Raw genomic sequence first — 14263 nt, forward strand, 5'->3', positions numbered from 1 at the left:
TCCACCCTTAAAATGGGTCTGTGGAAGCGTTAAACCCCTCACCTCAAACTAGTGCCCTCTCCTTATTCCAAAAAACAAATTCTTTTCTTTCAAAACTAATCATAACCCCACAATAAATCCAAATTGATGAAATCATGGTTTATTTGCCTTCAGTTAATCTAACATCTTCTGCCTTTCTCGCAATTCTAAATTTTTGACATTTTTTTCCTCATGGAATTTCATTCTTGGTCTGCTTGACAATCATGTTTAAAGCTATCAGTGAATGAGTCAAACCAAAATAAAATACCGAAATAACTGCGTAAATGCTGCTATAAAGGCAGCAGCACTGCTGACGCGGGACTTCCTGCTCATAAAGCACTCTGCCATGCCAACAGCCCCCGACTCACCCGACCTTGACGCAGAACTTTGATTTACCTTATGCAAGTATTGCAGGTGTAAACCTGGCGATACTCCCCAGTTGCAGTCAGCAAAGGAGGGTGTAATTCCAAGAAGAGGGAAAAACACGTGCTAAGGACAATGAAAAGCAGGGAAAGCAGCGAGTGGTAGGACTCGGCTCTCAGCGAGGCAGGATGGGTGGTCAGAGTGGGGGCACGAGGTCAGCAAGGAACGAGGGCAGCTGCCGGCCTCGCAAGGCAACTCCTGGTTGGGAGTCTGCAGCGCAGCCAAGGATGGATTCACACCAGGGCCTGGGGCCACCACCCCTCCCGGAACGCAGCGCCGCCGCAGTCGCCGTTTGGAGCCGGCAGCCAGGCTCGGCCCGGGAGGGGGCCCTAGAGGGTGGCGCCCGGGGACGGCGCGGACAGGCGGCGACGAGCACCTGAGGGCGTTTTCTCCCCGCCGCTTGTTTACAGCCCGGACCTCGCAGGGGGGGAGGAGGCGGCCTGGCCGGGGAGGGCGCCCCACCCCGCCCCCACCCGCCCCCGCCCGCGCTTCGCTTTCGTTTCCCGGCGGCGCTCGCTGACCGCGCCCTAGTTTCGTTGGCAAGCGCCGCGGGGCGGGACCCTGGGGCGCCCATGGCCTTTGCCCTCTCGCCCCGCGCCCCACTGCTGCTCATACGCCTCTCGGGACAGCGGCGCGTGGCTCGCGCCGGGACCATGGCGTCGCCGCGCTGCTTCGCGCTCGAGCTACCGGGCTGCACCCTGGCGCACTTCGCCGTCGGCACGGACGCCCCGGGCGCGCTCCCGGACCCCCGAGCGGCCGCGCTCCTGGGCCCCCCCGGCCGCAGCTACTCGCTGTGCGTGCCTGTGGCGCCGGGCGGGGATTGCGCGGCCCGGGTGCGTGCGGCGCGGCTGCACCAGCGCCTGCTGCACCAGCTGCGCGGCGGGCCCCTCCAGCAGTGTCAGCTGCGTCGGATGCTGTGCTACCATCCCGGCGGCGGGGCGGACGGCGTGCAGCACGGCGTCCTGCTCCACGACCCAGGCGACAGCCCCGAAACCCGGAGCGCGCTGCTCGCGCTGCTGGAGTCGTACCGGGAGGCTCCGCGCCCGTGCCTGGGCGAGTTCGTGGGCGATCCGCGCCACCAGCTGTGGCAGTGCCTGTGGGAGCTACGGGACGGCCAAGGGTGGCAGCAGGGGGGCCCCGAGCCCGTTGTGCCCAGCCCGGAGCCCGCGCTGCACCCGGTGGTGCCCGACCTGCCCAGCTCCGGGGTCTTCCCCCACCGGGCAGCCGCCCGCGCTGTTTTGGAGGCGGTAAGAGTTCCGTCCTCTCCCAGCACTCAGGGTGGATACCCCCCAACCCCTCCCCAGACTCGAGAAATAGAGAGTGCTCTCGGGTGGGGCGGCGGGGGGTGGGGGCTGCTTATCAAGGCCTCTCTTGCCCGCGTGGTTGATATACTCCAGTCCGCACATCAGGGAGGCACGGCGGCCAGGCTCTGTCCAGGCGCAGTGGCCCTTTCGTGATTCCTGCCCGCCAGACCTTCCATTCTGATGTGGCAAACTGATACCTTAGCGCAGAGCCCTGCGATGTCTGCTGTAAATGCATGCTGGAGGTGCCACAGGAGGAAGGGACCGCTGTACCGGAGAGATGTGGTCAGCCTGGAAGTAATCTTTCCATTCCCGGAGGTGGTGGAGAAAGGGCATGAGTTTGGGGGTTTAGTGGTTTAGACTTCGACAGTGCCTGCCTACTTTGGGCTGCCACCTGGGTCACTCAGCTAGCCTAAGTTTGTTTTCCCTCTTTCATATGTAAAATACCTAATTTTGTGATGGTTAAGGGAACATGTGATACACCTCAGATGCTTGTGAAGGCGGGGCTAGGATTCTCTCTGACCACAGCCCAGGCGGGGGGGATGTCCAGACTCCGCCTCCTGGAGCTGCACTGTGGACCTTAGACACCTTTTACAAGTTGAGGGGAGAGCATTGAGGACTGGTTAGAGTGCAGGACCAGCTGCTGGGGTTGAAATCCAAACTCTGGCGTTTATTACCCGTGTCACTATCAGTAAGTTTCCTAAACACTCTGAGTCAGTTTCCTTTATCCACAGACGGGAATCACCAAAGGACCCCACTCACAGAGTTATGAAATCTGGCCATGTGAACACTGAAAGCACTAGAATATCGCCTTGCTCAGCGTAAAGCATGTAGATTAATGCCTGGGCCTCAGGGTACAGATGCTGTGGGTGTGCAGTGAGTGGATGCAGAGTGAGGGCTGAGTCCTGGGAACACCTGGGTCTTCTCCCTCGGTGCCTGCAGTGCTCTGTGCTCTTCTCCACCCCCGAGCAATGAGGAAAAGACAGGGTGCCCACTTCTCTCTTTGGAGCTGCAGTGCAGCTGATATCCCACATTTGACATGGTTTCAGGCGGGCCTGTCGTTCCCATGTTGCTGTGTGACACTGCTCTGCAATCGTGTGTCAGTCATGGTCCTTCCTCCTTTGGGGGAAGCAGGTCAGCAGGGTTACCATGTCTTTGGGCTGCAGCCACGTGGTATAAATAAAGCTACCCAGCCCTTCTCAGGTTCAAAATACTATAAATTGTGGCATGGTGCCAAACATAACTTAAGCCTCGTTAGCGTTAGGCAAGGTTGCTCTCAGCAGTGAGATACGCCTTCTGCAAAAGCCACGTTACCTCCCTGCTGATGTGTGGATGTTGTTTTACAGTGTACACCCTTCATTCCCGAAGCCCGAGCTGTGCTTGAACTGGTCGACCAGTGCCCAGAAGAGGTCCAGAAAGGCAAGTTCCCGGTCATTGTCATTGAAGGGCTGGATGCCACAGGTAAGAGGATAGTACCGTTTAGTTATAGCAGTGAGATTAGTGGATCAGGTGCAGGCATAGACAAAACTTTATACAGAGGTCAAAGCCTAAGCAGCAGGTGAGCCTCTGTGTGTGCTGGCACGGAGCTGGGCAGGCCTGGGTCACAGGGACACAGGAGCCCTTCGTGTGAGGTCTCGGGAGAGGTGGGGGCACTGAGCCTCAGCTGACACCAGAGGCACTGAGTGCAGCCTCGGTGTGGGAGATAAGGGCACCGGAGTCATGGTCAGGGACAGCTTGGAAGGGTTGACACCTGGCTTGTGTTTTCAGTACCAGTAGGAGCTGGTCAGGTGAGGCCCTCCCGGCACACAGAAGAAACAGCGCAGGTAGAAGTGTGACACTTGAGCCAGCATGGCTTGCCTGGGACCACAGGCAGATCGGAGGCCCCTTTTGGTGCAAAGTTTTGAAGAGGTAGGAAGTGGAGCGAAGAAGCTTTTGAAGTTGCCACAGAGATGCCAGAATTAGTGGATGTTCTGCAAGTGGCCCAGAACACAAAGCAGGCAAAGTGCAGCCCAAGGGCAGCAGGAGACACCCAAGTGCTGATCTCGGGGGACACAGCATCATGTGACTCAGTGTCAGCTGGAGTGTCATGAGGGGTGAGGCACAGCTGACAACGGAGCCTCCACATCAGAGTTTGCCATTCATTTGTCAACAAGAGGACCAGTTTGCTTTTCTTCCAAGTCTCCTGGTACCAGAGGAGTCCTAGGTTCCCAAGGGTCTGCAGCTTTTTAGAAAGAATCCTAGTATTTAATCAACTCCTTTGATTTACAGGTTGAAAGAATGACTTTGTTCTTTCCAATATGAACATAGGGTGGCAAGGGTTAAGATGTGCTATGTTTTCTGTATGACCTGCAGGTAAAACCACTGTAACCCAGTCAGTTTCCGATTCACTCAAGGGCATCCTCTTAAAGTCACCACCTGATTGCATCAGCCAGTGGAGGAAACTCTTTGATGATGAACCAACTATCATTAGAAGAGCTTTTTACTCTTTGGGCAATTATATTGTGGCTTCTGAAATAGCTAAAGAATCTACCAAATCTCCCGTGATTGTAGACAGGTGGGTATTTTCTTCCTTACATTTAAGTGTGTGTGTACGAGTGCGTGTGTGTATGTGTGCACTTGTGAGTACATATGCCAGGGGTGCCAAAAAATGTACACACATTTTAAGAGAATTTAACACTTTGGTCAACGTTGCTCAAGCAGTAGTTCGCCGTAATCAGCAGAAGTGTCTGGACGCTGATGGAAACCACTCTGAGCACCTCTTGTAATTGCAGAAGTCAGACGTGACTTGTATTCATCTTTTGTTGTATTATAATTTTAATTCAGTTTTTTTCCTTTCTTAAAATGTGCATACATTTTTTTGGCACCCTCTGTATATGCAAGTACACAATTGTGTTTATTAAGTAAAACTGTATTATAATAGGAATAATGTCTATGATTTATTAATTACCTACATCATTGCCTGGAATTTTGCTAAGAGCTTTATATATATGATATTAATCCCTGGGACAGTCACTTGGCTGAGAGCATACCGAGCATTAGCCTCTATTTACTGATGAGAAAGGTTAAGGAACTTGCCAAAGTGACTGAGCTAGAAATAGCATCGTGGGGATATTAACCAAACTCTGTTTCACAAATCAGTGCTTTCAGTGGTTCATTTGTTCATTGGCTTTGTCAGCAAACATTTCTCGGCACCTACTGTGTGCCAAAGACTATTCTTAGTTTAGGGAATTTAGTGGTAAATGAGATAGTCAATGCCTTGCTTTCTGGGGGCAAACCTAGCATCAAAGGAGCGGGCGATGATCAAGGGCATAAATATATAAGATCACGTCAGAGAATGAGGAGACGTGAAGAGGACAGGCTGAGACAATGTGGTAGAGAATGGCTAAACCCCTGCTAGAGATGGCGTGGAGAGGCCCAGGCTAGGAGGTACCATTGATCTGAGCTCTGAATGGCCAAAAAGAGACTGATGTGAAATTATGGAATATTAGAAAGCAGCAGGGAGGGGGTACCAGCAGGAACAGAGCACAGGGACGGGAGCCAATGCATTTGAGGATAGAAAAGGGCCAATGTGATGAAAACATAGTGGACGAGGGGTGCTTTCTGGGTGAATGAAAAGAGAAAGGCAGAGGACAGATCAGCGGGTCTGTAGCCACAGTCAAGAGTGTGGAATTTATTCTGGGTGCAGTGGGGAACCACTGAAAGGTTTCGGTAATGGCGTGACATAAACTGAAGTATATTTTTAGAATCCCATACGTAAGAAGTCGCTTAAAAATGTTACAACAGTGGACAAAGGGTCTGGCAAGTACGTCATATAGGCTTACTCAGCATGTGACGGGGTGAGGGACAGGGAAATGACAGTTACAGCGAGAACCCACTTTGCTTTCACCAGGTTGGTGAGAACGAGTTAGAAATGTCCGCTGACTCTGGGTGGTGAACACACAATGGGATTTATAGATGATGTAATACAGAATTGTACACCTGAAATCTATGTAATTTTACTAACAATTATCACCCCAATAAATTTAATAAAAAAAAAAAGATGAAAAAAAAAAAAAAGAAAAAAGAAATGTCCTGGTACCCAGGACACAGGCGATGCAGTGGGTGATGGAAACGCCCACATGGTGCTGGTGGGCGTGGGTGCCGGCAGTGACTTGGAGAGCGATTTGAGAGGATGTAGCAAATTGAGAGTGCTTCCACCTCCGGAGGAAGCACTCAGCTTTGTTTATAATACTGAACCTTTGAGAAACTAAAGCCCTCCAGAGAAGAAAGGGCAAATAAACAGTGGCCTTTTTCTGATTGGAGCACCGAACAGTGATATAGCTGTACAACGCACCAACATGCATAAATCGGGAGACCATAGTTCCAAATGAAAAAAATCAAGGGGAAAAAAGAGGTTCGACAGAATATGTGCAAAATAACACGTAGTGCAGAGTACAGAGGAATGAGGGGTGTTGAACACCAAGTCAGGAGCATGTGGTCCTCAGAGGGAGAGGGCAGTGCAGCTGAGGAGTACTAAAGGCTTTGATGGCAGTTGGGTTATTTCAGTCCTTCTTTAAGGAGGGCGCAGCTCACAGTGGCCCATGCGGGGATCGAACTGGCAACCTTGGTGCTGTTAGCACTGTGCTCTAACCAACTGAGCTAACCGGCCACCCCCAGTTATTATTTCTTAACATTACAAGAATGTTCATTTTATTGTTCTGTCTACAATTTTACTGATTTTGGGAAAGATAAGCAGTTGTACTGAAGTAGGACAAGTATTCAGAAAAGAACGTGAATCATAAATGTCTCATTGAATTTCAAGACGTGAACACATCCAGGTAGAGCCCGCACCCAGACCTCGCCCCACAAGCCCACCGCCTTCTCCCTCCCGGCTGCCACCCATTCTCCCCACACTGGTAAGCACTGTGCGGCTTCCATCACCACAGGCAAGTTCTGCCTGTTCTTGGACTTCACACAGAGGCACGGGAAGTGCACTCCCTTCACGCCCCTCCGAGGTTCCTCCTTGGAGGTTGCGGTGTATGTTCTCTTACAGAAGGTTGGTGCACACGTGTGTGCAATGCTGTTGCCTGGAACCTTAGGCGTGGGCTTGCGGGGGCGTGGGCCTCAGTGTGTTGAGCTGTAGTACGCATTGCAAAACGTTTTCTGAAATGGTGGACACAACTCAGGGCCCTGTCCCACAGCGGCGTTTGAGAATTCCCTTGCGCTCACGTCCTAAGCCACATTTAGCGCGGCCAGTCTAACTTTACTCCAGCTTTTTCTCTTGTTCTGGCGGGTGAGTTGGTCAGTTAAAAGCTAGTTTGCTGCATCTGGAAACAGAACTTCTACTCTTTCCTGAACTATCTTTCTCTGTGTACTTTTCTATGTCTCTGAAATATTCCACAAGGAGCTCACACTGTGTGTTTGTAAAGAATAAAGTGTGCGGTGGTGGGACAGGACAAGAGGAAAACGGTACAAATCGTGTAGTGAGAAGGTCTGTGCTATCCTCTAAGTTATCATGGCAGTAGGTAGTTTGAACTTTGGGTCTGGTGAGATAATCATTTCAAAGTTGGCAGCTTAGAAAGAATCCTAGGAAAGGGTCTGAAAACACGCTCCTTTGTGAGATCTCTTTGCCTGGATAATATTTTTGCCCTATTTTTAAAGTGCTGAATGCTCCCGTATTTGATACCTATTCTCCCCAGTCTTCTTTATTTCAAAGAGAAAAGCTCAACGTTTCCTAACAGAGTGTGACTTCATGGGGCACATTGTTTCCTAAGACGTCCAAAATCCGGGAAGCAGCACCAGCTTCCGTGTGTAGGCAGGTACCCCCTCCGTTCCCTGGGTTCCTATCTGTTCAGTGGGGATTGGTGTTATCCCTTCCCTGCTGATTACCAAGACTTGTGATGAATAGCCAATGAGTAGATGCAGGAGGAAGTGCTTTGAAAGTAGCAAATTACTGTTAAAATATAAAGCATTGCTATCTAAGCTGTATATAATGTGTCGGCAAATTGCATTTAATTTGAACTAATGTGGTTTGTCTGATGGCAGGAATGGCGAATACTAAATAGTGGAGAGAGTCTGAAATTGATGGCCAGAAGGTGTGATTATTTAAAATGAGCTGCCGTATTGTCAATCAGAGAGCTCTCTACTCATCAAAAACAGGGCCCACATTCTTCCCCTGATTTTTCTTCTTTGTGTCTGGGAATTGTCTGCAATTTTGTTCTTTAAAGGCATACTGCATCACCTTGTCAGATGAGAAGAAAAGAGCAGTTGTTTGTTGTCTGGGTGAGTTTTGTTCATGTTTAAAGATTTTAATGAAATCCATTTCAGACAGCACCATCGTCTAGTTGAAAATCTGCAAGGGAGACAGAGTAATTTTTTACAGCGACTGTAGTTAAGGTTGGCAACTTAATCACCCTCATTACCTTTAAAAGGCTACTCTTGCTCATGGTTTTTCTATAATAAAGAAGGCTTTTTACATTAAAACGCTACCAGCCGCTGCATTCATCGCTGAGAATTTAATTCCGTGAGCATGGAGCATGTGCAAAACACAGGGCAAATTATAGTTTGGTTGCTAAGAAAAAGAAAACCCGGACCCTGCATGGATTTATTCACCTTGGGAGGCAACATGCACCTGATAGAGAAGGTGGAAGTGGTAAGAGCCAGGTAGGTGATGCATTGGCTGTTCCTGAGCTCACAGCTGCAGTAGCTTGAGGATCTCAGAGCAAGCACACTCAGGGAGGGGGGCTGGGGCTTTGCAGGGTGCGTGGTGTTAGAGTTGACCAACTCCCAGATTCATTTTTGACATTTGTCCTTTGCAGTATTGTCTGTATTATGTTACTATCATTTGACATGACCTGGCTTCAGTGTCCAATAAGGACCAGATGTTGTCTTGTAATAACAATGTGATGCAGCCATTTTTATGGGAGGAAAGCTTTCATGGCTTTAATTTTCCAGATGAGGAAACTGAGACTATTTTGGCTTAAATGACTTACCAATGTCCACAAAGCAAGTAGGTGGCAGAGGGTGAAACAATATGCAGCTTGGATAACACTGAATTTATTTTGGAGATACCACTATGTCCTTTCTGCTGTGAAAAGGTAGTTCAAATCTCAAATAATTAAGAATTTAGGATTTTTAAGACAATGAAGGCAGTAAATAAAATACAGCCAAGGAGAGGGCCATGGGTACCTTTCTACAATGGGATGTTTCATAATTGTTTCATTAGTATTTGTTGTAGGTTATTGTCCTTTGATGCTGGATTTGGAGTTTCGCATTTAGTCACTTAAAATTGGACTATGACACCAACAGGGCAAGAATATAGTAAGCTATGCTAATTAATGAAATAATTCCAATTCATTCATTCGTACCCCTGCATAATATTTATTACAGGCCTATTGTATGTAAGTCAGACACTGGTTTCAGGTTTTGGACTACAGAGATAACTAAACAGGAATTATCTAATGGAGAGACCTTAGTTGTCAGCAGTTAGCTCTAATTTACAATGAGATGTTCTTTCATAGAGTGGAGTATGAGGGGTCAAAGGCCTGGGGAGAAAACGTTGAATTCTGCATGGGGGCTTCATCTGAGTGGGGCTTTGAGGGAAGAGGAGGGGTTTTGCTGACTGAGAACCTCACTCCAGCTGGAGGAAGGAGTGTGGAGACAGCCAGGTGCCTGGGACCCACTGCGTAGGGTGTTTCGTGTCTCAGCATGAGGCGGACTGTTTTCCAGCAGGTAGTGAGTGGGCAGACATCGGGCACTTTGAAATAGATGCTGATTTGATTTTCTTTTATGGTTGTGATTTTCTGTTGCTCCCCCTAATACATGTTGAAAAACAGCCAGTCAAGAATGACCGACTTTGCTTGGAGAGGGTGGGTGGGGCGGGGGGAAGATACAGGCTGCAGCCAGGGTTCCCAGAACGTGGGTTTCATCGGCAAGTTCCAATTTAAAACAATGCAGGAACTGAATGAGCCTACAGATGTTCATGTGGCCAAGACACAACCTTAAAGACAGCTGGGCCACCAAACAAGTCTGTCACCTCCCGTTGTCCTCTCTCCATGGAAGAAAGCACACTGCAAGGCTGGAAGTGTGACCGTGTAATCTCGCCGTTCATGCCGTTGCGATTCAGACACTAGCTCCGTGAAGAGCCCACTGCTTTCTTATTGTGGTGGTTGATTTTATTTATGACCCTTTATAAATACTCTTTGAAATGAGGTTTCGTTGTCTTTATTTCCTTGATGTCATGCTAGGAAAGCCCAAGCTGCATCGTCCCTGGTTTCACCATCGTCAGTGGCTGACTTCTAGGTGCTAATTCCCATCTTCAGCAGATGGGGGTCTCACTGCTCCTGTCTCTCTCAGGTACTGGCACAGCACAGCCACCTATGCCATCGCCACCGAGGTGAGCGGGGGTGTCCGGCACCTGCCCCCGGCCCATCACCCCATATACCAGTGGCCAAGGGACCTGCTCACACCTGACCTGGTCCTGCTGCTCACTGTGAGCCCCGAGGAGAGGCTAAAGAGGATCCAGGCCCGCGGCATGGACAGAACCAGAGAGGAAGCTGAACTGGAGGCCAATAGCATCTTTCGTCAGAAGTAGGTGTCTCGATGCGATGCGCGTGGCAGGGGACGCTGGCCGTGGCGGGAGGCACGGTTAGCACTGACTCGAGGCGTCTGGAGGGAATGACGCTTTCCTGTTTTCCAAACCCAAGAGGCAAAGTTCTCCAAGTAGCTCAGCTCCTGCCGATGGCAGTTTCACGGTGAGGCTCCAGCACTGTTTTCTGAGAGCCGTGGGATGTCTGACTGGGGATCAGACCTTTCTCCTAGACCTGTCTGTGCCTGGGACAGCATGACCCTGATCAGGACAGTACATGTTTCTGGGTCTCGGGTCCCCAAGCATAACACGAGGGCCACAGAGCACTGTATGAGGCGCTCCCAGTCACTTGCACCTGTCTGGCAGGCACGTCACCGTCACGTTCAGGGATCCTTGCAAGGACAACAAGAGCCATATTTTACAGTTTATAAAACCGAGGCCCAAAGAATTAAGTGGTTTCTAGAAATTTGCATAGGTCCTAAGTAGTAAAACTGGCATTAAAATCAAGATCTTCTGATTTTAAGGCAGTGCTTTCCTGTTCGTTACAGCAGCGGGAGAGTCTGGACCATCTTACTGCTCCCTGGCTGAACCAGGAAAGGTTTGAGAATCCAGAACACAATAGTTTATGTAAATAAACAGTGATAGCACTGTTATCGTCACAGAATACTGTTCTAACACAAAGGACAACTGTGCTGTGTGTAAAGAAACCATGTTAAGAAGCAGTTTACTTGTAGTAATTCAGTTAAACCTCATGACAGACTTGCAAGGAAGGCATTATTTCAGTCCTCATTTTACAGATGAGAAAACTGAGGCAAAGAGGGGAAAGAAATGTGACGAGTTCACTTAGCTAGTGAAGGCAGAGCAGCGTGTGGGCCCAGAGCACCCGCTCCGCCTGCCTGCTGCAACCACAAGGCTGTTGTGTTTCCATCATTTCATGTACACAGCAAGGCTGGCTCACACTGAGACCAGAAGAGGGGTTCTGAAGGAATTTTAGAATATTCAGAGGTGAAAACAATGTGTATGCTAAACCTCTGGCTTATCTGAGATCCTTCAGGGCACAGACTGTGGAGACACTTGGCACTGGGCACATTACTTCATCTTTTGGAGCCTCTGCTACTTTGTTTGCAAAATGGGGATGGCAGTGGTTCCTTCTAAGGTTATTCGGAGTATGAAATGGGAATAATCGTGCAGAATACTAATGCTTGGCAGATAATAGGTGCTCCATAAATGCTAGCTAGTAAGCATTATTATTAACTTACCATTTAAACAGTGTCTCAGACGTGTCCTGTGGGCAAAGCTAGTTGCTCAGGGGAGCAGTGTGGGGACCTTGCTTCAAGCAACATTTGCATGAAGAGCTAACTGTTTCCCTGAAAATAAGACCTAGCTGGACAATCCGCTCTAATGCATCTTTTGGAGCAAAAATTAATACAAGACCCGGTTTTATATTATATATTACATTATATAAGACCAGGTCTTATATTAATTTTTGCTCCAAAAGACGCATTAGAGCGGATTGTCCAGCCAGCTCTTATTTTCGGGGAAACACGGTGTGTTAAAAGGTGTGCCAACTCCTTTCCTTCTGCCTGTTCTCAGGGTGGAAGAGACCTACCAGCGGATGGAGAAGCCTGCCTGTCTCATCGTTGATGCCAGCCCCTCAAAAGAAAAGGTCCTCCAGGTGGTTTTAAGCCTAATCCACGACAACTGTCATTAATTGTGGTTACTCGGGGCCAGGTGACACATTCTACTTGATTTGGCGTTGTTTGATACATATCAGCCCACGACTGGTTGTGCGATTTCCCAGATCTCTCTTTCCTAAGTCTGTTTTGTGGCAGAAAATTGGAGACTTGGACATTTCCATTTTACCTCAACCATCGTGCTTGCTTCTGACCGACGGACCCATCCAGGTTGAGACTGGGTCATGTTCTAGCCAGAGGCCGGTGGTTGCTTTCTGCCTAGTATAATAAACATTTTTTTGGAACGCATTTTTAACTACATGTGTACGAAAGGCCTCCAAGGTTTGTCTCATCCAGAAAGCACGAGATGCACACAAGCAACCAGAAATATCTTCCGAGTCAACGGAAGTCCTTCCCTCCCCACCCCCAGCCCTTCGCAGGCCCACACCTGGCTCACTGAAGAGACCTGGACGTAGTCAATGTTGACTTCCCGACCTGGCCGCACTCTAGGACACTTAGCCCAACTCCTGGAGCCACGCGCTCCCGGAGAACATGTCTGTGTGTCCTGCCTGTGGGAAGACGCTCCCACGGAGTGGTCTTGTGGGTGGGGGACACTGAGCAGAAGGCATATGACTTGCATGTGCAGCTCGCAGTCCTGAGGGTCCTCTCGTTAGCACTTCAGAGTCAAACATAGAGACAGCCAACCCAAGGAACTCTAAGTACAGATACACCAACCTCATTTGGATTCTATTGTGCTGCTTATTTACTTTCCTGTCCTTCCCTCTGAATATAATGAGTGTTTTGCACTGAACTACATACATTAAACTTACATTGATGTTTCCATCATGTTTTTCCACATTGTAGGGGCTGTGCTTCCCTAATTAAAACGGAAGCCGAGAAGCTATTGCAGTGCTTCTTCTGTATTTTCATTCCACAGATTTCACTTATCTTAATAAGCATAGTGGATCCGAGAATGGGATGTCTTAGTGAGTTATCTTGCACTTGAATGTCTTACGATTGCACATGAACTCAGCTTTGAGATCTGTTTGGCTAGAGAAAAATAGCTGAGGAAAGAGGAAACTTAATGGGTTTGTGGCTGTGCAAGCCATTTAACATCAGTAGTTCATGTAACTGTATCTAAAATGTGACAGTAATTCCTTATGTGTCTTAAGGAGCTGGCTGAACCTGGTGATTACCTAATATTCCTTCCAGTTCTGAGACAGATGAATCTGCAAATTATTTTGGGGAAATGCCTCAAGTAGATGTTCCCCCCGAATAATTAAATTGAAGGCCTTATCAGGTTTATCCTGTGGCATCTCCAATTATAATAAAGTTTAGTATTAACTATATTGTACTATTTTCCAAAATAACTAAATAACTTATACATAATATATCTACGTATATAAATATGACATTGGTTTCAGTTGAAAATATTTTTAAAGCTGATATAATTGTGTTAGGGTTCTCTAGGATGTGATATCCAATTATGTTATTGGTGTTACTTTCAACATTCTGAAGCGCTTATGCTGGCAGCCTAGAAAAACAATCATTGGATGCCTCCTTTGTGTACCTTGCAAATGAGTAAACTGGCCCTGGCTTTCTAATCTGTGCTGTTGTCACAAGTGTGTGTTGGTTTTTCAAAGGTGCTGGTCTTGCTCGGAGGGAATCTGGTCAAGGCAGTGGAGAAGCTGAGTGCCTGGGTCAGGGGAATGGCCTCAGAGTGTTTTCTGAGCAAGGGGAAAGCACGTCTGTTTTGTTTCAGACATCGTTTCAAGAAAATGCAACCCCTTCTCCTTGCAAATATTAACGGGATTTCCCTCTAATCCACTAAGAAGTGATTCTCTGTACACTCGGGCTCCTTGTGCACTGACAGGCACACACGTGGTGAGTCTGAGATAAGACAGCTCCACCTACCAGGAAACTGACGACGAGAAACCATTCGCTTGGTTTCATTACAAGGTGACTTGAGTTCTGTTCCTGGGATAGACCTTTAGCTGTGCTAAATGTTTATCCTCCCTTTCTGCCACAGTAATAGAATTTTAGATCACTACACGGTGGCCAGCAACACGAGCACATTTCCAAGACTCCCTTACTGTCAGCTGGGGTGGCTGACAGGTTCTTCCAATAGTCCATGAGCAGAAGGGAACTGTGGGAGGTTTGGGGAGGGCGTTCCTCTCCCCTTGTAACCCTTCACACTGGCTGGTCATCACGGGGGTAGTGAGACATCTCAGGACCAAGTGACCAGGGAGGCACCGTAGAGATGGGGCAGCAACAGGATGATG

The 14263-nt window shown here is 48.6% G+C and overlaps 1 protein-coding gene across 1 annotated transcript; it reads left to right on the top strand.

Annotated features, from left to right (window-relative positions):
• Positions 1-750: 750 nt before the first annotated feature.
• On the top strand, positions 751-13589 carry CMPK2 (cytidine/uridine monophosphate kinase 2). The gene is made up of 5 exons (XM_019757628.3): positions 751-1688; positions 3089-3203; positions 4095-4296; positions 10077-10310; positions 11902-13589. Exons 1-5 carry the CDS (start codon positions 1014-1016, stop codon positions 12017-12019), a joined length of 1344 nt encoding a protein of 447 aa, XP_019613187.3. The 5' UTR covers positions 751-1013; the 3' UTR covers positions 12020-13589.
• Positions 13590-14263: the final 674 nt, after the last annotated feature.

The sequence above is a fragment of the Rhinolophus sinicus genome, chromosome 2 (assembly GCF_057876585.1).
Source record: "Rhinolophus sinicus isolate RSI-liver-muscle chromosome 2, RSI-T2T, whole genome shotgun sequence".
NCBI classification, from domain to species: Eukaryota; Metazoa; Chordata; class Mammalia; order Chiroptera; family Rhinolophidae; genus Rhinolophus; species Rhinolophus sinicus.